At 40.8% G+C, this 24,595-nt stretch overlaps 1 protein-coding gene across 4 annotated transcripts in view; it reads right to left on the minus strand.

Moving 5' to 3' along the window:
* Positions 1-24,595, minus strand: part of macrod2 (mono-ADP ribosylhydrolase 2) — a 427,772-nt gene that overhangs the window by 256,740 nt on the left and 146,437 nt on the right. For all 4 annotated transcript variants that reach the window (XM_078931417.1, XM_023963152.2, XM_023963153.2 and 1 more), the window contains exon 5: positions 21,422-21,538. In XM_078931417.1, the coding sequence (XP_078787543.1) occupies positions 21,422-21,538 (117 nt within the window). The remainder of the gene's footprint in view (positions 1-21,421; positions 21,539-24,595) is intronic.

Here is a 24,595-nt window from a genome sequence, read left to right on the forward strand (position 1 = left end):
AACTCGTGGAAAGACGAATCCCGGAGTTTTGTTTGCATTACAGAAAAACTACGACAATTTTGTTTTTTCTGCATTTCCTAATGAAAGAAAATAAAAAACCTGCAGAATAGGGTTTATCAGACACTGGATATGGCTGTTCATGTGCATGTGGTATGTTTTAGACGATTGGTCTCAACCTTCTCAGGACAAAAAAAACTGTCTAAAATTAGTATTTTCTAAATATCATCATAAACGTGAAACAACAACTTTATTAGCAGCAGCATCGCATCATTAGACTGCTGGTTGCTGAATATTCTCCATTATTATTATGGTCTGTGGGACCAACCGTCATAATAAATTCATGTATGGAGTAAAGACTCCTGTTTTTTGTCGGTTAAATGTAGTTTTTTTTTTTTTTTTTTTTTTTTAATTGGAAGGCTCTTCATCTGTTTCCTCTCTGGATCTTTTCTGAATAAAGAAACTTTCTAAATCTGTTGTTTCCCGCTAACTTTGCCAGCTTCGGTGGTCGGTGCAGCCGTGGATGGATATCCAACATGTGACCGAGCGTCCAAATAAAAGTTTTCCAAAACAACATTTTCTTTAACAATCTGACTATAAATAAAACAGAACAAATTGTAGGGCATGTTATATTTCTCTGCAGCCCGGTTTTAATTGTTCTACGGTCCGGTACCGGTTCGTGGCCCGGGCGTTGGGGACAACTGTTTTACGTGATTTAAGGCTTTTAAAGCTGCAATATAATAATTTGGCTGAAATGCAAAAGTTCAATTGCTGTTCACTGAAACCTTTCTATCTAATTTAAGATTATCCAGAAACAACTAGACAAATTCTGGCTAATGTCCAGAACTTAGCGGCAAACGCCCGTCTCAATCAGCTTCTCCCACGACACGTAAATGAAACCCGTCAAGACGCCCAACAGACTGAAAAGAAAATGATGTCTAAACGCGATGTAAGCATCACACGGGAGCACAATCCCTCGACACGCCACTTACACGTCTGTGTTTCAAAGACATTGAAGCAATTCGGCTTCTCCACAGGCTAATTTCCATCACTTGTTGCGGTGACAAAAGCAGCAATGCTCATGCTGCCCTTGTTTAAGGGAGCATTTGATTTCGGTTACAGGCGTTTGTAGGTGTAAAAAGAAAACTTGCTGTGAAGTCACCTTCAAAGAAATGCCCCTGTGCCAAAGAATTACAAAGCTAAAATAGTTTCTCGGGGAGGAGGCAGCGAATCTATTATTCTTTAAAATGCAGCGCAATGGCTTTTATGAGAGTGTGGAAAAGCCATTTGAGAAGCGGGTCAGAGGAGCGAGCAGCTTGGCCCTGAGCACATTGTGTCTTATCCCTCTCCATTTCCACCACCTTGTCCCTGAATAATGGGCAGACCTCGTCACTGCCCCCAGAGGCTAATGGCTTCTCATGGAGGAGAGATCTACACAGAAATACCTCCATGGGTAATCCGCCTCTTTAAACATCAACATTTTATGGGTCCAGTCCTTACTGTGCACAAAATCGTATCGGGGAACCGATTCGAGCCCCTGTCTGTAAAAACTGCAAGAGACCATTCATGGGAATCATTTATCAACAGATATCGCCACATTTATCCCGTCAGGTGAGATACGTTAATTGCCAAAAGTTGGGATTATCTGCAAAAAAAAATAAAAATCTATGATGAAGGTTATATGGTGGTTAGGTTTTTCAAAATAAAATAAAACCATGTTTGACTCTAAATCAGTGTATTTTTATTTTATATATTTTTCGACAGCAGTCAGTCTACTTGCTGGCTTTGAATTCTCCAAGATTGTTTATGTATCTTATTAAATGCAGTCAATTCATTTTATAGCCCATATAATGTCTCCTGCCGCCACATTGGGCCCAGACCTCGTCATTAAGCTGTTATTGGTCCAAGTCAGTCTGAGTCAACATTTCAATGGCAACCACCTTGGCCAATCAGATGTGAGTCCATTCCCCTACCACTAGAAAGTGGGCTTCAACAAATCTGTCAAACGTTTGGAACGTTGGATGTGTGGCCGGAAGACTCCACCCATTTTTTATTGAGGCATCCGATTGGTCAGTTTGTAACTTGGAGTACAGAAAAAATATTATTAACAAAAATGAGGATTAAGTTTAAAAGGATGTCGAAAAGGTAGAATGATTATTCTGAAAATATAAGTAGTAGCTCTGTTTCTTTATGGAAGTCTGTTATTTTGGCTTCTTGAAGGCAGCAGGTACTTCCTGTTCGGAATGCCAGGGAGGAGGGGTCAATCAGAGTCGTTCTCCTTACAGTCAATGGTACAGGCTGTCATTTGAGTCATTTAACCACACATTCAATTTTGTTCTTAGTCTAGGGCGCTCACGTGTCCCCTACGAGATCGCCACTGACTGTGTGTGCGCTGCGTTGTCTTGTGTTTGTGCGCGCGCGGCGCGTGCTGTCTGAACAACAGCCCCGCCCCCCCGTGTACACAAACAGACAGAGCTCTCCGCTTCAACGAGAATACCGAAATTAATATCATCATTAATTAACGGAAAATTGACTGACTTGGTGAGTTATATATGGCAGAAAACGCTTGTGGGACACAAAAAAAGAAAAAAAAAGAAAAAGTAACTTCTCCAGTACCGATAGCAGAACCGTTCAGGTCAGATCTTAACGATACTGCGGTCTTGAAGAATGTGGCCCCCGGGGCTGGTTCAATACCGGGGCTCGGTACCCATCCCTACTTTTTAGCGCCACGGACCGGTATCACGTCACACGAAGTTTTCACGGTCCGGTCTTTAAGAAGTAGGCGGAGGACTATTTTAACCGCTACGCTGAAGGAGGAACAGAGTCGTGACAAGACAAATCCAAGCTTTTACTTTGACACGCACAACTTTGCACATCACTCAGGTGTCATCCTCCTCTCCCCTTCCCACACTCATGGTGCAAAAAAGAAGTACTGTCCATTAAATATGGCTTTCTTTTTTTGGAGGTGGAAGGCTCCTCTTCTGTCTCCTGGCAGGGCGTTTTCCCCTTTGGCAAAGAAACTTTCCAAAGATGTTTGTTTTTTACTCATTTTGCTAGTTCCTGGATTTTATTTTAGCGGTAACCAATCACATGACCGAGAAGAGCGAATTGGGCTGCGTCAAGACTGACATAGGCAGATGGAACAGAGAATGGGGCAACTTTTCAAAAATAAAACATCTTTCAGATTCCAAAATAAATTAAACGGAAGTAATGTAAGTTATTTATTCTTTCTGTGTGGCCCGGTACCAAACTGGTACCGGTCCGCGGCCCGGGGGAAGGAGACCGCTGACTTAGGGGATATGGCATTGAAAGAAAGGGAGACTTTGACCTGCTAATGGCAGCATTTTCAAACATTCGGTTTGGATCTGCTCCTGATCCAACATGATTTGAATAAAGAAATACTCAGAAACATAGTTTTAATCTTTAACTATTTTATACATGTAGTCCATTATGAGAAAAATGCTACAAGACCATGTTAAAAATACCAAAAACACCAATTTTATTGAAGTAAGTCTTTAAAAGATAAGATAAGATATAAATCTGTAAAAAAGGTTAATATAGTAAAATATCTCATGTAACTCAGTATGATGACTTTACAAGCACACATTTCATTTAAACCATTAAAAAACTGACAATCAGTACAATGGGAATTTAGAGGATCAATGTTGTGTAAAAAATGTAATTGAAAAGACTCATCTGGACCTGCATTATCAGTGTGTTACGAGGCTGTAACTGTGCATTTTTGTCGTATTTAAAATTGCAGGAACTCTTTTTTTCCAAGCAATAAAAATTTTAACTAAAAAACGGAGTAATTCCTGGAATCTTCTTAAAAGCAGACACATTAAAACCATTCGGTCATGATGCAGAACTCATTAGATTAAACCAATTAAAATTTCATTTGTCAATGCAGAAAAGTAGCTATTCAACCATTTTTATGCAGACCTGTAGAATGACTCAGCATCCTGAGTGTGATCTGTTCAAGTCCATTTTTCAGTTGGACAATTATTTTACTGTAACCAGTAAAAGAATATAGAAAGTGTTCAATAAATGTTTTCCTTTAAAGAGTCTGAACAAACGTCTGCTCCACACAAAGCCAATATTTTGATCTGAAATAAAGTAAACGGGCTAAAAGGACAAACTAATGGTTGGTCGTTTCTCCTCTTATGACGCCATCTGAAGAGCTGTTGAGAGCTGCACAGCAGTAGAAAATGAAAACTGTAGATGTAAATGCAAAGAACAGCCACTCATCCAGTTACAAAAAGGCAAACTGAAGGTAAAGTGTTGAGTCAGAAACCGACATAAAAACAGCTAATTCTGTTGTCAACTGAACGCACAGACTGATATTGGCTGATGTGTGGGTGGGCCAACTCCCCGGGGGGAAAGAATCCCGTGGCGGAGGTCAATTTCACACTCAGGCCTGCTCCAAATGTCTGCTAACACATAGAGAAATGTACACATGCTGGCGAACGCACACACCCGCGCCTCACACTCTGACTTGAGGCTAAACAGGTGGGTTTAAAGCCAGAATCTCATCTTTCACAAAGACCGCACATGAAGTCTGCCAGAGATATTGCTCTCATAATATTCAATCAATAACACAATAAAAGTGAACGGAAATGGAATAAAGTTTCTGGGGGAACGCTTTGAGTGGCGCTGTTGTTGATCACTAAACAAGGGACACTGTGGGCATTGCAGCTTGTGATTTCTGAGCTTTTCCTCGTTTTTATTTTTTTTTTTTCATTTTGTTTCCCTAAAGATCCCTACTAAAACTGTATTTTACTTCTTATCTTTTCATTTTCAAATCCGTATTTTGCACAGGGAGCTCAACTGAGAACATAAAAGAAGCTGTATGCGTGAAAGGAAAAATACTGAGGGCTTCGCAGCAAGCATTATTTAGGCAGAGCGCTCGCAGCTGAATATATCTTAATAACTTATTTCACATTGTGTGCATCATGTTCTTTTAATAAGCCTATTTTTTTGATAAATAAACGTCATCCTGCACAACTTCAAGTGTGTTTTTGTGCTGCATTAATTCCAGTTTCAATGGCAGTTCCAGTATAAATGAGATTTTTATGTTATCACTGAGATTTAATACCGTTGGAAATATAATATCACTTTTCTATCGTCCTGTAAAATCTTATTTTAAACGACACGAAAAGCAGTAAAACTCCATGAACTGAGAGGGACACATTTGACATTTTTAAGAGTAATTTTTCAGGCGGGGGGGAGGTGCAATCCACCCGTATGTGAAACATAAAGGGGCCATAGTGGATTTTAGAACTGATGATTAATTTAGATGCCATTAGCAGACACCAAACAACATCTAACTTCAAAGTGTCTTGCAGGTCGGGGACCATCTGTTCTGCAGAGTAATCTAGCAAAATGAAATACTGCCGCATATGCAACCGAATGAACCAGTCTCTACATTGATGCTCTAATGTTTTACACGTAAAAAATATTTTATTTACCTTATTTGTATTTGAATAAACATAATTATGACTTTTAGGTTGACATCTTAGCAGTGGGTTCACATCCAAATGTGACTTTAAAGCAGAGATTAGGGAACAAAAAAATCCAAATATAAAACTATATTTTAATAAAATAATTTAACAAATCGGAAAAACAAGAAAAATAACATAAAATAAGAAACAAATTGAATAAATAAAGAAAATACAAAATCTAAACCATTTTAATAAAATTATATTGATAAATTTCAATTTGAACAATCAGTTGTTTACACCAGCAGTTATTTATCCCACACTTTACGACCAATAGCCAAACATCTTAGAGCGCATGAATCCATTGTTGAAGTTTTGTTCATGTTTAGAAGTGCTGACGTGACCCTTCTGAGTTTATTCCTCTTAACGTGACACTTTAGACCTGTTTTTCTTATTAAAGATGTTCATTATTTAGTATCCTTATTATGACTTTTTTTTTGGTAATCTCTGCCATTTCTTGGTAGTTTCAACAGCTCTGCCAAAAATGCTAATGGAGTCATTACTTGTGGGAAAAGACGTTTGAGAGACGATGAATTAAACAACGTCTCCTTTGCAGCTGGACTCAAAATGACCTCCGAAGCCCAGAAAACACAGAGAAGGGTCAGACGTCGATCCAAGCTCAAATTGGACACTTTATTCCGCATAGCAGTGAGAGAGCACAGTTGAAAGATACGTGGCCCGGTCTAAATTAAACCGGGGACGGTCGGGGTAGCTTTGGAAAAGTCTTTTGCGATAGTTCGTAATTGCAGCTTTTGAAACATGACCGAGCAATTACCGGCTTCTGCTTCTTTCCAATAGAATCTCAGCGCTTTGTTTTAAGGTCTCCACACTTATTTCCCTTTTTTCATGAAAAACGTCTTAATAGCATTCATTCTGAATTCATAGAATTTTGGTAATGATGTTTAATCATGCGTTCTGCTCATTCTAAACCAATGCTGTTATGTGTTTCCACCTACAAAAGATCTCATTCCAGGCATGTTTTATTCTAAGACACTGAAATTCCTGATGTCTGACATGCAGGCGAGTAGGGGAATGAATGGAAACTTTAGTTTTTCCATAATAACACATCATACGATGCGCCTCTTTGTTCCATAAATCACAAAATCAAAGTACATTAAAGTCAATAAATCCCAGAATTATACAGAGTTAATATGCAGGTGGAAGTCTTCGGGTTCAGTCTTCTAACACTGGAGTTCTTTTTTTTTTCCTGAATCTGTTTATGTGCTGTGGGAGCAGGAGCAGCAGGAGTATCCAATGACAGATCACTGACCTCTGAACAACTGATGGGCGACCGCAACCATCAGATAAGCGTGCTAACAAAACCCGACTAGAGGTGATGAGACACACTGAAATGCAAAGAAATGCTTCAATTGTTAAAGAAAAAGAACCGTTTTTTTTTTTTTTAAATCTTAAGCCTTAGTCAAGTGCATTTTTTTGGTGTTCCAGGTCGGTGGAGGGTCGTAGAGAGGAGCATCTTAAGGTGAGCTCAAGTGCGTCTTGCAGTTCTTTAGAGGCTCATACGGCCACCTGAAGGGACGTCATGAGAATGGAATGCATCATTGCTGAGCAGGTCGTTAGTGTATCGTGAAGTATTCGTGAAAATAATGTCAGCTGCACGCGATTATGACATACAGGTGATGCTGTCGTACATTGTCCCTACTACCACTCTAGTGGTTAGTAAGGTGCGAATACTGACCCCTTACTGACTGATTACGCGTGTGCACGTGAGACGTAAGTGTTCGTAGGATGTCCACAACAACTATGATCTGATTGTCTAATTATCACGTGAACAACACTAGCGGGCTCCCTGTGCAGTTCGCAGGGTTTGGGGGGCGTTGAAAAAACCTGTAGGACACCCTTACGTGTTGTTTAAGTGTTCACTACGACCCGTCACCTACAGCATGCCCGTAGAGGAAAATGTTCTCCCTGCGTGTTCACCAAGTGATCTACCACCTTAATATTTCATGTGGGCCACCTATGTGCAGTGTACAGGTTTGCCTTTTTTTATTTTTTTTTACCCCCATCCACCTGTGAGGGCAGTTGTGAAGTGGAACAATCTCCTATGAGCCAAATACTACTGCTGCCGCAACTACACCTCATTGAAATAAAAATAATATTAATTGTGATTCATAAATTCTACTAAATACAAAGTAAATAAAAAAGGGTGTATTAGGGTAAAGTTGGGAAATATATCTGAAACCAGCAGCCCATTTTACCATCTCGGTGTCTTATGTCTTTGAGACAAACTATTAGCCATGTCTTGCCCATCTTCTGGGGCTCTGAGGGCTGACCAGGCACACTGGGGTGACAGAATCAGGAGGAAAATGAGAAAAATAATTGGAAGGTCAGATATGATCATGGCCACTCCAGTGAAAAACAAGCTCTTAATTGGTATAAGAGCAGTTTGGTGAGTTTTCAAGGTAAAATGTAAAAGCACTCATTATCCGTTCTTGCAGCCATTTTTCCAGAGGCCACAGAGGAGATCGCTTACGCCTTCCTTCACAGAGCTGAGCCTTGACCCAAGGCAGCCTGGCTTTCTGCTGGACCCGGACTTTAAAATATTGAATCGCTTTAAAAATAAAAAATATAAGTCAACCTGTCTGAAAATATTTTAGGTCAAAAGCGAAACTGCGTTTGGGAAAAGCAGGTGTCAAAGTAATTACGCGGTTTTTCAATCAACCTGTGGAATGTCACCTTCTGAAGTTAACTTTTTTGTTCTTTGACACATCGCCTTGTTAAACTAATCAGGTTGCAGAGTGGGTACATGGCTTTAAAGCAGGATTGAAAACACCGAAATCTCTTCCTTCCCCTCTTTGAATCCAACTAAAGCCATAGAATCACCTGTAAGAGCTGCAAACTTTGAGAAGCTTCCAGAGTATATTGTGCAGCAGAACGAGTGTCACCCTGTGGGACAAGTCCTTTCATCAAGTTTCCCTCCGACCCTGACCCTGCCATCTGGGGACACAGATGATACTAATGAGGGGTGGCTTTCTTGTCTCTTGGCACAAAGCACACACACTACTTCCATTGTGCTACACTGTCCCAGCTGCCTGCTAGGAGTCGCACACATCGCTTATCACTGTACAAAAACGTGCACCGCGATGAACATAGACAGGTAAGCGACGACGGAGGGACAGTTTTCAGGGCGGTCCTTCGTAAGTATTGAAATTTTTGTACCACAGACTCCGAATGCGACAACTTTCCCCAGAGGCAGAGATTGTGTGTCAGGGTGGCGCTAAGGTTTTTTTTTTCAGTACATCTGGTAGAACTGGAGAGAAGCAGCATCTTTGAGATGCAAGGGTCAGACAAGGCTAATTAGTCTGCAGCGGCCCCTCAGATTTCTGTTCTGGGATATTAATGAAGCGATCCATAGGAAAGCATCTGCTCACCACACAAACATCAGCGACCCACCTCAACCGCTCACACTGCAGCCCCCCATTCCTCTGAACCTCCTGCAGCTCTGCAAATCTACCTCGGAAGGGCAATGCTGTGCTAGGGAAGAAGCCCACACTGCTCCCCCTGAGAGCGTGACAGCTCCCGATCGATGGCCCCGGAGCAGGAGGTGGATGAGTTAAGGGGTGGGGTGTGCAGCTGTGCATGTGTCGCTATGCCAGGAGAGGGTGACAGCAGGCTGGCTTTGTGTCCTACATCAAAAGAAAAATAATGTTTCCACTATTGTACAATCGCTCGTCTTGTCGTCATTTTTGATCTATTCCAGCCTTCCTGTGGTGTCGGAGCCTCGCTGTCACGAGTAACAAGTGAGCCGGAGCTTATTAGATTCTTCACCAGCAGATCTGCTCAAAGTTTCCGACGCAGACGGGATGTTTTCCTGTCATTTCCTCGATTTACACGCAGTCCATGCGATGTCACACAGAGTAATGCGTGCGCCTCTATGAAAAATCTGCCTGAAGACCATTCCATTCAACAGCACTGCTGCAGCTGGGACTCCGGCGCTTCGCGTGGTACATTCTACCGCTCAAATGCAGTATTAGATACCAAAAGCTCACCATCATAAAAGAATAATACTTTAGAGTCCCACTCTCATCCTCTTTTGATCCATTTACAAAGTGTTCCCAGTGGTCTTTAAATACGATGATGCCGTTTTTAGATAAATATCAAAAAGCTAGTTTCTGCGGAGCGACATTCACTTCCAAGTTGTGGGAGGGACTGTTGGCGTGGAGTAAAACCACCCCTACTTATGACACGCTTATTAGACGCTGTTCTGCCAGCTTACAGCCCCAACCTAACGTTACTGGGGGAAGAAACATAGTGAGCAATATCGGTGCTAACCGACTGTTCAGTTTGGAGCCAGATTCCAGGCGCACCACCACAACGACGTGAATGCTGGACACTTCTGAGAACTTGAAGGCTTTGTGTCAATCTAAACAGGAAACAAAGCTTAAGGACAGGCAGAAGAATGAAGTTCAGACCAACAGAAAGGCCATAAAAACAAAAAAAGCTGCTGCTTCAGTGAAGCAAACACAGCTGAATTCTATGAGGAATATGCTTTACAGTTTATAAGAGCATTAATAGACAATGTAAATTCTAAAGATGGCCACAACAAATGTTGGAAAACTGGTTAATCTTTGAGATTCATACAAGGTAACAAATCTTAATATCCAGGAGTTGTTTTCAGTATCAGACGTCTGTTAAAGTGAGAACCAGAGAAAATTTCATTTTTTACTTTAACATATGTCCTTGAATGTGGAGCGGGGGGGGGGGGGGGGGGGGGGTTAATATTTGCACTGTGAAGTTCCCCCCCCTGTGGGCATCATTTAGCTTTTGTAGGCTGAGGTCTTCAAAGACGTATTTTCAGAATGAAATCGGTCATGTCACGGCTCCGGCAGCTTATTTTATGCACATCCAGCGTGACCGCAGAGCTGAAGGCCAGGAGGCCGCTGTGTGTATGATCACCCCCGCTACTAAAGGTGAGCTGCTGGGTAAGGTCACTGTCTGAATTCTGATGAGTCACATGGCTCCACTAGTGCCAAATCATTAAAACTAAGAAGGATAATGATGGAGATTGAAAAACTTTACATGCAAAGAAATGTGTAGCATACTTGGATGAAAATAAGCAAATATTTAGAATTTAAAGCTTTTAAAAAAAAGTTTTTGAGTGCTCATGCAGATTGCATAAGCATGATTTTTCCTGACATTTCAACAGAAAAGGCCAAGATCCTGAAGACCAACTCTACAAGCACAAAAACCCGAATTGGAAAGGCGAGGGAATCCTAAATCAAACCTCAAGAACATCTGGAGATCCAACCTCATCACAACATGCACCAAGATTTGTCTGTTCAACTCTAACAGCCAATCTGTTCTGCTGGAAGGAGCTGAAACATGGAGGACAACCAAAACTACCATCAAGAGATTCCGATCAATTCATGTTCCAAGAAGAATCCTCAAGATCCACTGGCTGGAAACAATCAGAACAAGAAGCTCTGGCAAAGGACTAACCATGCGCCAGTGGAAGAAGAGCTCAGGAGAAGATGGCGTTGGATCGGCCACACCCTGAGGAAACCAACATACAGCATCACTCGTCAGGCCCCCACCTGGATCCCCCAGGGGAGGAGAAAACGAGGAAGACCAAGGAACACGAGGAGAAGGAATCTGGAGGCTGACGTCAAACAGACCGGAGGGTCTAGAAAGGATTGCTGGGAACAGAAGACGATGGCAGGGGGTTGTTGATGGCCATTGACCAACCAGACCTGACTAACTAACTAACCATTTGGTTAGAGAGGACTGGTGGGGGCAGGCCTGCTCCCACAATAACACAAGACCTGTTAAACCCTCCCCAAGCTCGGAAATCTTTTACAATTGCCACTGGCATCCAGTAATGACACGTTTTATAGATGTCACACACTCCCCCTCCCTGATTCACCTCCAATAAAGCAAGACGCCAAAAAAGTATGACCCTCTCTTTTATCCCATCTTAACACCTCCTAATGAACACTGACACACTCTGAACCCGTTTTCTCCTCTTGATTAACTTGGAGCTCCTTCTCCGCCTCGGAGCCGTCGTGGTCAAAGCGCTGACGAGAGTTAACCCTTGGCTGGCTCTCATTTCCCCGTAAACAATGCCGTGTCTGCGGTTCATGAGTTATTGAACAATATTGATTCTAGGGTCTGGGGGTGACAATAATGAGGCCACATATTGGGTGACAGCAAACACAACCTGTGAAGACAGCTCACTTCTCACTGATGCACACACACACACACACATACAAACACACACTCTTGTCGCCTACAAGCTCCATGATAGCATCAGTATCCACTGTCTTTGGCAGCAGTTGGTTTTGCTCTCCTTATCTGCTCTGCTGTCAATACAGACAATCCCCTGCTCCACTGGGGGCACGAGGCAGTATTGACATTCAGCTCAAACCCACAGCTCTGAGTGGAGTCCAGGGTGTTACGCATGAATTATGAATGCCTTGACGCCAGGGTGCTGAGCAACACCAGTGCCATCATAATTGAAACAATTGAAACGACAATACCAGATGGGTCAATAATTAGACAGCAGGAGGGGGAAACTTGATCCGGACGCTCCCCTGCTCGCCCTGCCAAACTAAACGCCAGTCGCACAGAGGGGACCTTTACCAGCATGCCCCCGCTCCCCTTCAGCGCACACTTTGTGACATGCAGAATTGCTTGTGTGTAGCTGTGTGTACATGTCACGGGGAGATCATTTCACACCCAATTCTGCAATAGCAGAAGGTTATTTCCCATGAAAAATCCAAGGTGTCATATTTGGTTCCAAAATGTGTCCTTAAGTAGTGGATAAGTAAACAGTCGATCAGTAACAAGTGCAAGAACAGCATCACTGAGTGTTGTTTGTCAGAGCGCTGTCAGCTCACAGTGCTGATCATAACGCTGCTCATCTACCATCTTGGATCGTTTCTGTGACATTATTCATCGGTGTTTCTTGGTCTGTGGAAAACGCAGGCAGGCGACGGATCCTTTCATAAATCTGTGAAAGCTGAGGGCTCCCAGCAGATCCATTACACCGCCGGCTCTTCTAGCCATGGCTACGACTCAAGGTGATCACCATAAAAACTACACGCCACCCCGCCATCCCTCACTTTGCAGGGCCTTTAAACAACCCCGGAAATGGAGGCTCGGTGATGGAAGAACAAAAACACACCAGGCAGTCGTATGTCAAAGAACAGCGCCTCCAACAAAAGCATGACATAATCTCCTTGACCACTGCAGACTGCGTTGCATCACTTTATCATCATTTACAGTCCATGACTGCTTCTCCATAAACCACTGTGATCTCATTTTCTCCATCTGATGGATTGATGATTGTTCATGTTTGGTTTCTCTGCGTGGAATTTCACATTTCTTTGGCTCATTATGCGTCCATCTTTCCAGACTGTTTGGTTTTTTCTTTGAAGTGAATCGCTTAATTCTCTGGACATCACGCTTTCATGTCTCTGTATTGACATTTGACGTGGCTTCCTTTGGATCCCTGCATCTTTTTGTTTGCACCTGCAGCCGACAGAAAGCATCAACCACAGACGACCATAAACAGAAGCAACTTCTACTAGATCAGCATGACCTTCCTGTTCAAGTTGGACTCTCTTTTTTGGAGTTCCAAATCTCAGCTCACTGAGGTCTTTTTGGTCCAAAAAAGCTTAAGCGTGTTGAATTTACAGACTAAACTGTTGTTTAGACTTTTGAAGGTATCTACCTTCGACTACAAGGTTAGCCCTCCGTTTGCAAACAAAACACTTATTTTCATGGTAAGAAAAACACTTCAATACTGTTAGTTTTGGAGGAATCCGTCTGTTTTTTTACGCGTTGCAAACAGGATTGAGAGTTGTGGGTATTGTGAACACGCTAACGCGACCAATGCTTCTGACGTGGCTAACATGTAGCATGTTACAAACAAGTTCAAGAACTAAAGTGAATGCAGTTGATAAAGTCAGACTGACTTATCTCTGGTCCTTGCCTCGCTTAATGCTTATATATAATGCTTAATCCTTAAATAATATATATACATATATATGACACAATTTTAAAAATAGATCATTCAGTCATCCGCTGTTACCTGTAGCGCCGAAGAAACGGTCTATAGTGCCGGACTACACAGTGTCCTGGATTAGTGTGGTTTGGACGCATGCTCACTATGTTTTTTTAAATACCAAATATTATGTTGAAAATTTACCAAAGTACAAAAACTAATAAATAGGAACATTTCGTGGAAACTATTCACCGCCTGTCAGGATGAAAACTGATGATTTATAAAAATAAAATGACCACACTTTTTTTCCCTCATTCAAATGCATTGCATTGTGGTCTATATTTGCCAAACCAGTGAGTATCGATGATTTTTTTGAAGATTTTTAGGAGATTTCCAGGGTCTTGGATTTTAAAATTGTAGATTTGGACGCTCCAAAAAATGGCGGATGCCCTGTGTAGTGCAGTAAGTAGCGAGTATTGAATGAATTCGGACACAGCCCAAACGTCTGTTTACCAAAGGTCATAAATATTGATTCAGACTAACCAGCAGCACGACAACATTGCTTGAAGGACATGGTGTCTCTGCTGGTCCCACCTCTCTTTAGGGTCTATGAAAAGCTTAACACACTTTTACAGGAAGGTGAACGACTGCAGTAAAGCTTTAAATTCACCCATCAATGCTAACTAAATAAAGCGGATACTCACAACGCCCATGACTGCATAGATTCAAGTCTACAATTCCCTTGTATCTGTTCAGAGGGATTCTGAGAGGAAAGAAGGTTAAAAAAAAGAAAAAAAGACAAAACCTGTCAACATTTACAATCTTAAAAGCCTAATGAGCGGAAGTAACCATAGCAATTTAGTGAAAAGAACATCAAAGACTGGGGAGCAACTATTTAGGCTGCCTGTATTCATGCATAATTAGCCGTGAAAATGGCACTACAGGAGTCTGCAACTGTCTATTCTTAATTAGTTTTTATCCTTAGTCTGGGATGAGAGGTAAACAAATCCATCAGATGAAAACTTTGCCTTTCCTCCTAAGACGAGCAACACTGTCAGCAGAGGAGACATGCACGCGTTGCCCATAAGCTGTGTGTTATTGTCCCTGGGCAATAAATGGCAATGTTGTATGCGAGCATTAGTTGCACTACGAAACCTGGAACCCATCCTAACGCTGCTACAGCGATGTTTAGGCGAAGGACTCAATCTTCCAAACACAGCAGTCAACCTAAACGGAGTCAAAACTGATGAAACAATGAAAATAAAAACTTTAAATGTAAATATATGATTGAAAAATAGCCTTGACTTGTCTTATATAATAAAATACTTTATTTATTTAGAGTTAAGTAATTCAACAAAAAAGTAGAAGATGAGATGGAATTTGTCGTGTGCACAGAGGTCCATTAATTGTGACTTTTTTTTGGTATTATTTTATAATAAACTAGTTTTTTAACCTAAACTGTGCAGATTCTCCATCTATGCAAACATGCATTTAATAAGTATGATAACAAACATTTGTAGGGCACCAAAATAAAATCTCACAACATTATAAAAAATCAAATAATACATGGCAGAGGCACTGCTTCACATTTTTTCTGTCTTAACTGCTTCAAAGAAAATAACAAAAAAAACAAGAAGGTTTTTTTCACAATAATTGTATATATCAACTTATTTGTTTAAAACCTCCTGAAAAATTAGTTCATCTTTTTGCAATAAAATTATGATTAACCCCTGAAATATAAAAGTGGCATCACTTATTAACGACTAACATTTGGTAAAAGCCGCTTTTATTAACCCCAGGTCGGATGGGATTTGCTTTTTTGACGTACAGACTGGACCGAAGTAAAGATGTTGTCACTCGACAATCCTCCTCCCAATAAATCGGTACCAATAACAGAGCTCAGGAATGCCTTGATGCCCCCCCACACCCCATACAGATGAAAAACCAGCCGACCACACAGACTAGAAATGCTTTTTGTAGCCCATCCATCCATCCAGCAGGCCTCTCACCCCTTATTTTCAGCCATTTTTTAGGAGGGACCACTGCTCTCCTTCCTGCAAGTGTTTACTCAGCCAGTAGCGATGCCCCCCACACACCAAACCCCATCTAGTTTCCTGGTGATGAATGACCGTTGGCCATTCCTCTGACAGCCAGGCAGCTGATGCCACATAATTACAGTATCACCATTTAGACCAAATTACCAAATTACTCCGGTCCTCAAGAGGCCTGGAAGACTGACAAGCCAGCCAACAAAGGAAGCACAAATAACAAAAAAAGGAAGAAAAATACCACAAAAAAATAAAAACCTTTAAAGATAAGTAGTCAAATCAGGTTTTTATTCTCCTCCTTACAACTACAGACGAGCTGTGAATTCATTAAGGAGGAGAAAAGAGGCGTTTTTTTAAAACCAAAATCAAAAACTCCTCAGCTCTTCTACCAAACCTGAAGGTTGACCTTGTTTTTTAGCATCAAATGCTCAACTTTTCCTTCTTCCACTCTTTTCTTTCTAATTCAATCTTGGATTTGACCAGGCTTCGTTTATAGACGGACAGCTGAAGCTTTAAATGCCGTATAAAAAGTGGCAGAATGAGGTGGCAGATGAAAACCCTCACAGACAGAAGGAGTGTGGGGGACTCTGTCCTGAGAATGAGGTGAGCTGAGGAGACCAAATGACATTTATGAAGTGTGCCTCAACACTGAGCAGCTTCACTTCAAACTTGTTTTTTGTTTTTATGGACTTTGAATTTTTTACTTTAGATTTAAGTTCAACTATTAATTTTCAATCAATTCTTTAATCAGATAATCAGATTCAAATTATTCCAAGCATCTGCAGTTGTGCATCTTCACATCTGCGTAAACTCTATTTTACAATCAGATTGAAATCATTCAATATGCTGTCTGTATAAGTGGAAATATGCTCTGATTAGAGCAATTACGTTATCATATTCTTTTATTTTTAATTCATTAACTAATATCTAGTTTAATATCTAGTTAAATATGCCAATATCTCTATGTACTTTTCTTCTTTTTATTTTATTTTTGAAAGTTCTTGAAATAAACCAAATCAATCAATGAGTAAGTTTTGTTTAAAGCAGGCTTTGTCTTTCTGTGGGGAGATGAACTCATACTGGCTGCCCAGTGGGTTACAGAAACGGTCATGTGGTCTAAAAGCATCGCGTTACACAAGCAGAAAACACACGGACGATGCTCTTTAGCGTATTTGATCAGAAGAGGCTGCGCGTCCTTTGCCCACAGAAGCCGCTTCGTTGCGATTGGATGAAAAACGCCCAGCAGACGCCGCCGTCTCCTGAATGAACTAGTTCATGGGAAGGATTTCTCACGGGTTATGCAGAAGGAGGATGCATCTCCAACAGATGATTAGTATTATTAGCACAGGTGCAGGTACGGTAAAGCAGCAGACACACCTGGTTTGTGGTAAAACCAAGCGTCTGATGAAGAATGGGGTGAAAAGAATCGTGTCTCAACGATAACTAGGTGATAATTAAAGAAATCATTGAGTCCTATAAAATCATTTGAAGCCGCATATTTGTTATTATTCAAACGTCTGTTTGGATTTGATTAAACATCTTAAATGCAAAGTTAGAGTAACGCCACTATATATGAAATACATCCACCTGTGTGTGTTTGTGCAAAGTAAGGTAAATCTCATTTATTTTATAAACACGACTCAGATAAATAACTGTTAGGATGGTTTGCTTTTCTCTGTTCAATGTTGTGTTTAGTTGGGATGTGCAGCAGAAAAACGTCACATTATTTTCCTTTAAATCCACCTTGGACAGTAAACATACTAACTAAAAGGTAAAATAGGATATCAAATAAAAAAACAACTGATTGAATGAAAATGAAACCAAATGTGGTGTGAATTCATTAAAATGCCCTATAATGTCCTAAGATGTATTGCGGTTCAAGTAATCGCTTTGATTTTACAAAATGAAAAAGTAATGGCTGTAATTTTAAATCTTTAGTGAAGAAAAAGTTTTCCGCTTTGGGGCCTGTAGATGTTAAATATTCATCAATTCCACAGATTTCTGCCTGACCGTGCGCTTCCTCACAGTGACATTAGCGTTCTGCTCACCCCTCTGCATCCCCCAATCATCTGTTTCTCCCAACAACACATCTTCATTTGCCCAGAAACCCATGAGCAGATTTCAACAAAAGAGCAACCTGATCATTTCCAGGCCAAATTATTATAACGGATACAATTTTTCCTCTTTTGGAGGCTTTGTGCAGTGGAAGGTGAGTAATTACTGTCATTGATTAATAATCTTGGACATGCTCAGCAGTAATGAGCACCACATGTGCGCAGCCCTCCTAAAAGAAAGGCTCATTTGCCGCTAGGATTCACAGTCTAAACTGCTTAGTGACATCTCATGGAGAGTCATTTTCTTGTCAAAATCGGGGGGTGGGGGGCCCTTTTTGCAATTGATTGCATCAACTCATCTAACCCCTCCCTTAAAAAAATAAAAATAAAGGACGAGCCAGTTTTGAGATCGACCGTGGAGTTGGACCGGTTTTCAGAGCTCACTGAAGCATTTTTGGTTTATTAATTCCATGTTGACATCATTAAATCCGTATTTTACCATCCTCTGGGAAAATGCTGGATTCTGATTGGCTGCAGGCCGATAACAGTCACCTAAAGAAGAAGTCCCAGTCCAACTTTTGCTTGTCTGGACAAAAGCAGGTGGCAAGAGGTGAACTTTGATGCTCCAAATGATGCTCTGGACAACTTAGCATGAGGTTTAGCGGATATACCACTTTCCTCCGCTGCAGCAGAGGGAAGGTTCGGAAGGCGTTACCATGACAACGTGTCGCACAGCGTATTAAACACTTCACTTGTTATGAAAAATGATCTAAAGACCCACTCCAATAAAATGCTCTTGTACTATTTTTCTCATGATGGAGGACATATATAAAAGAATTTTAGATGAAAAGTGGGATTCTGAGTATTTCCGGACAAAAAGCAGCGCTATGAAAAAGCTCGGGTTTGGGACGCAGCGATTGCCATGGGAGGGCGAAAGTCTCCCCTCTCCGCTCTAATACGGATGCATCCATTTGCAGACAAATAGATCCATTAACATCTTCATTTTTCTCATCTGAGCTGCCATCTGGCTCAAAGCTGTACAGCTGGATAACTCTGATATGTTAGCTTGGGCTTGTGAGGGGCTATAAGCTAGTGGGCGAGACCGAAAACAAAGGTTTGACGGGAAATTAGCCAAAGCCAATTTCTGCGCCAACAGACCCACCCACAACCCAGAGGAGAATTTCTGATAAACTCCTGCCGTGCTGCAGAATATGCCCTAAAAATGACACAGGCTTTTTGATTTTGACTAAAAACTGCATAATAATAATAATAATAATAATAAGTAAAAGACCACTGGGAAGGATTTTATAATAGCAAGAAGTATGATTGAAGTGGGACTTCAAAGGTTCAAGACAACAAGGTTTATTACTGATAATTGGTTTAATATTTATTTTTCAGAAAATGAACATGGTATAAATGGGATAAAGCCATTCGCAGAAGCATCTTTGCATCATGATCAAACCAAAACAAACAGTGATTCAGAAAAAGGTAATGAGGATAGTTTCTTCATTACCTTTAAAATAGATAAAATAATTTACTAAAACTACATGTCCATGCTTACTATATGTGCTTTATGTACATGTTTATACACACATATGTAGTGGATTATCTCTCACGGGAGATTTGTCAGTACAAAATTAAATGTTTGAAAGTACATCTGTTTGAGTTTATTTCAAAAAAAGATAAGTATGTAAACAATTCAGCCAATAATAGTGTGCGACATGCAAAGGTAGCCCTCATTAGTTATTCAGGTATATATCACTTTGTTTACAAGGTATGAAAAAGATTTTGGAAGAGGAAAACACTAAATCCAACACAACTCCCCAAAAAAGCAAAGAGAGAAACTTTACTAAGATGATTCCAGATGACCCTGAGGGTTCTCGGGTCGAGCCTGCCTTCAGAGCCGGTGGAGTGACGGCCCCCTGCAGGACGGGATCAGAGTTTATCTGCTCCATTTGTTTGACATCTTTAGGACATGCTTTATTAACACAGACTAAATTTATCTGAGCATCAGCGTCTTCTCTCGACTGTCTCACAGAAAATCCTTCAGGGTTAGGTTAGGACTGTTGGGACGCTTGTGTCGACCGAGTTCCACAGACTGTTCATCCTGACGGGATCTTTTTAACTCAAGTTTGTCATAAATTTGAAAAAGTCCAATCATGTCTTCATACCGGATGTCGAGGTGTAGCTAAACAAAAGGATTAAAGGCTTACAGTCGTCAGATGAAGCGGCGTAAAATCCTTTGATGATTAAAAACGTACAAAAACAAGATAAAAAATCATTTACAGTCTGACTAGTAAAAACCGAAGAAACCAAATGATAATTCTATCCATTTGTCTACAGATTGTGGAAAAACACATTCCAGGGACTGACAATTTATTATATTGACATGTTCATATATTTTAAACTATTAAAATATGATTAAATTAAACATCCAAACCGTCTTATTTGACCACACATTACTCTGCTTCTGTCACATCTGGTTTTATTCTTCTTAGACCTTTTTGTCGGGTGGATTGAGTCTCACTTTATAAACATTATGTAAATAAAACTGTTTTACATGCAACATGATTTTATGGATGCGTGCTGTGTGAGAATCATGGACCTCAAGACAGTGAAAGAAAGGAGAAATTAAAAACAGAAATGTGGTCGATGCACATCTTCATTTAAAGAACTGGTCAAATATTTTCTGTCAATCATTTCTTTAAAAGGTTTTTCTCATTAAATGAGTTTGATTGATTTATTTTGGGAATGAGTGAAGCATAAAAGCATCCAAATGAAAGACTTGTAACATTCCCATTACTTCGTATTGTATATTTCGTATTAGATGTGTCTTAATGCATACAGCAGCTATATTGAACATCTGTATCTGTTGAAAGCATTGAGAATCACTGACCAGAATGGAAAGAAGCTCAAGTTTTACACACTAAAACCTCTTTAAGTGAAACACTGACACAGAAATGGAGGATGAATAAACAAATGAATACCAGAGCATAATGATAAACATGTTTACTTAATCCCAGATGAGGACAGTGAAAGGACAGGACACATTTGGAGGTAAATATGAATACTTCACAATGACCAAGATGCTTCTTGTGAATAAAATGGTTGACTTAACTAGATAATTCAATGTAATTATTTAAATTAGTGTTAGCATTAGAAAAATATGCAGATATATTCAAATATTATAGAAGCCAAAGAAGATTTAGGTGTTCATGGTCCAATGAGATCTATGTGTTGACATTGGGACATTAGATGTAAATGACGATGTGTGGGGGACGGCCGGGTAACTTATTCTCTCTCAAACAACGGGTACATAAAAAAGTATTCCGTTGAACTTTTCCTTTTGACCAAATACTTATTTTCCACCATAACTTACCGATAAATTCTTTAAAAATCAGACGATGCGATTTTCTGGATTACTTTTCCTCATTTTGTCCCTCATAGTTGAGGTTTATCTATGATGGAAATTACAGGCCTCTCTCATCTTTTTAAGTGGGAGAACTTCTACAATCGGTGGCTGACTGAATACTTTTCTTTTTTACCCCCTCGTGATCTCGTTTACCTTGTTTAAATGTGAAATTAACTTGAATAAATAAATGTGAAATGAAAAAAAAGATCCCGTAAAGAGGACCTTACTGAAACCAGAGCAAAATTAGACCGATCAACTTCAATAAGATGTCTAAAAAGGTCAATAAAGATGCTGCTTGACAATAAAATGACTGAAATGTCTCAGAAAAGCACAGTCCCCCCCCCCATCCGGCCATGAGGATCTAGCCTGGATGGTAGCAGCTTCACCGCAGGAGCTGGAGTGGATATTATGAAGCAATCAGGGAGATGTTCCAAACTGGTGGTACTCACATTTTGCAGGGAGATCGTAGCCACAGGTGATTTTGGCTTTGCCGGTCTCACAGCCCTTAAGAGAGAGACACTCCTCATACAGGCAGGACCCTGCCGCTTTGTGTATGCAGCCGTCCACTGAAACACAAAAGACACACAAATCAAGGTAAGCTCAGGGGAACAAAAGAAGACGATCACATGCTTGAAGCAAGCTGGGCTAATTAGCACTTTGTTCATTTTATCAAGTGAAAAACAACCAAATGGTTTGGCTTTGATTCGTCATGTTTTATTTCGTTAAAGGGTTTCCCAGACTCCGGTTGTCCTCTCTGTAGGGAGACGATGTCTGCTGTAGTGCAATACGCCCGATGCTGGTAAATATTGACATGCTCAGGAATGAAATTAGCTGGCTGAGGATCTAATAACGCCTCTGCGCGTGGTGAAAATGAGACTGTTCTTCCTGTAATCCCTCTCCTCTGTCAACAGCAATATGCAGCCAGATCATTAACTGTATTTTCTGCCCGGCTCCCTGCGGTGAGCCCGTTATGATTTGGAGCGGCGGTCTGATTCTGTCACGCTCCCTCTTGATGTGTGTGTTCCGGTTCCGTGAAGACCAATGGACCCTGCCCCCCCCCCCGAAGGTTTTAATTTTACCAGGTTAAGGGCGTGATGAACGTGATTGATAGCGCATCTTACGGAAGAAGGCAGAGAGATAGAAATCCACATTATCTGCCTTTGAAAGCCTGACATCTCTCCAAGAGCTGCTTATCAATCACTATGAAACATCATAAAGTAGTCCTGTAAAAACCCTCACAACCCATTAAATGATAAGGGAGACAGGTAAGCCAACACCTGGACAATGGGAAGCGTTTTTGGACTTGGTGGCCGTGCAAGATGTTCGAACATCCCTCTGAAAACTGCAGCTCAACACTCTAATCAATACTTTCATCTCTATTTTCTTTTATAAAAAAGGGAGGACGAGCTCTATATTGCTTATGTGGTATCTTCACACATTATCAACACAGACAACAGGCCTTTTGATGAGGGACGGCCCATTTTCTAGCTCCTTTCAAAATCTCCGGGAAGAGTTTGTACCAACAGCTGGGCGGAGGGTTTTTCAGGCTCCATCAATCATCTTTAATGGACTGAGAGACAGGCAGTTGACAGAGACGAATCCTGATGGGTTTTCAAAAAAAAAATACAAAAAACAGTAACATGAGCCTGACAGTGATGTGGATTTGCAGAGATCACTGCAGTGACAATGAAAGCCACTTAACACCACGCAGAGCAGATGTATGCTGGGCATTTCTATAATATCCACCGCTCAAGCAACGATTATCAGACACTCATTTGCATCACAATTGCTGCCTAAAATTTCTCAAGCGCGAGAACCAGAACCTCTGAAGCATTTTTAATCACATTTAGATAAATCATCTAATTGCAGTTTCTCCTTCAGACAGAAGAACAGCGAGGAACGGTCCCTCTTTTAGCTTTAGGTAAGTGATATTGGATTTTTCTTTCGTGCTATAATGTTATTTTGAAAATTCTTTTAAAAAAAAAGGTTCCAATTGCAACAGAGAAATGCCAAAAAAGTACACTTACAAATTCCCATTTATCCCAAAAAGCAGGCATTTTGGTGTGCTAAGGGGTTTTCTGTAATTGGCTGCTAGTTAACAGCTGCCTGTGAAAGGCGCCACCTGCAGAAAGATCTTCAGTGAAGCAGACATCCCGTCATTCAAGGCCACTAATGCTAAAATAAGAGTAAATAGCAAGGACTTTATTTGAATTCGGTATAAATGAAAGACGGATAAAAAAGCAGCAGCTTTGTACAGTTGGAAAGCAGGAAGGGAAAACTGTTCAGAAGCAAGAAAACTGTTCAGTGCTCCTCTCTACTCAACTCTGATCTTTTTATGCTCATAGAGAGCCAGACAAGTTAGAGAGAAGTAATGCTGGCCTCTTCTAGTTGACAGTTTTCCCACAGGATTCCATCCAGCACAGACCATTCCACTCATCACCGCTGAGCCCAGCTGATCTCTTACCTATAGCAGGAAAATCCTAACCGTTTCTGTGTTTTAGCTCAGTCGCTGAAAGAAGAAAATAGCCTGTAGATAAAAGATTCAGCTTTCATTTCACCGCTCCTCCTCTCCTCCATGTTGCATAAGCTACTTTTTTTTCTAATATCCCTCAGTGTGTCACAGCGAGCACCTAAAAGGCTACAAATTTGTTCCCGGTGCCTGGAAACAGAGCCTGGACTGATCTGGCCGGTGACCAGAATCTTGGATTGCAGAGCTGCAGATTTAATTTACCTGTTTTACTGGAGTAATATAACAGATGCATTGTGGGTAATAGCTGTGTTTATGGTCTGCATGTCTGAGAAAGACATAAGGAAAAAGGGAAGGAAGTGTCCAGACAGAGATAGGTTTCAAAATGCACTTTGTAAATCCAAATTCGATTGTAGAGAGAACACCACATGAAGCAATCCAAACTTGATTGTGAATCCATTTTTTTTTGTGTCCATTACTTAGGTAACTAATAGCAGATCTGAGTTCCCATAAGTGGAGATCCGACCCACATGCATTTTGACCATCAATTTATTTTCTCATTTAAGTCAGATCTCAGTTTTATTCCCAGCAGATTTCCACATTATGGATGCCTGCAACATCACAAAGGCGGATCTCATTAAGCGCATCTCCTCTCAGCTTTACTTCAGATTGAACATCACGGAAGAACTTTAATTCTATTAACAAACTGGCTTTAAATAATCGGCTTCTTTCCCAGGAGCATCCAGGCTGAGGCAGCAGCAACACACACACAAACACACACACTTCTGCACAAAAATTCACAACAATGACAAGTATAGAAGATGGAGAAAAAACAACACAACAGTAATACGAGACAAACAATATGTCATCCTCAAAGACCAACACTCTTTCAGGCTGTCATAGTGAAAAACAAGTGCTAAAGTCGTAGTCACAACTGCTACTCCTGGTAGGAACGCGCTGTCTGCAGCAGAGAGATGGTTAAATCTGCACGGACATGCAGGTGGCCCGCACGAAAAATCAAGGTCATAGATTGATCAGGGAACCCATTTCAACCACATTTATTTCTACAGGCATGCTGCGGTGACAGGCCGTAGGGAAGACTTACACAACGCAGGTGTGTCGTTTCGGATTTTAGCAATTCTTCTACCTTCGAAAT

This window comes from Oryzias latipes, chromosome 15, assembly GCF_053564925.1.
Source record: "Oryzias latipes strain Hd-rR chromosome 15, Olatipes_Hd-rR_3.1".
Classification (NCBI taxonomy): Eukaryota; Metazoa; Chordata; class Actinopteri; order Beloniformes; family Adrianichthyidae; genus Oryzias; species Oryzias latipes.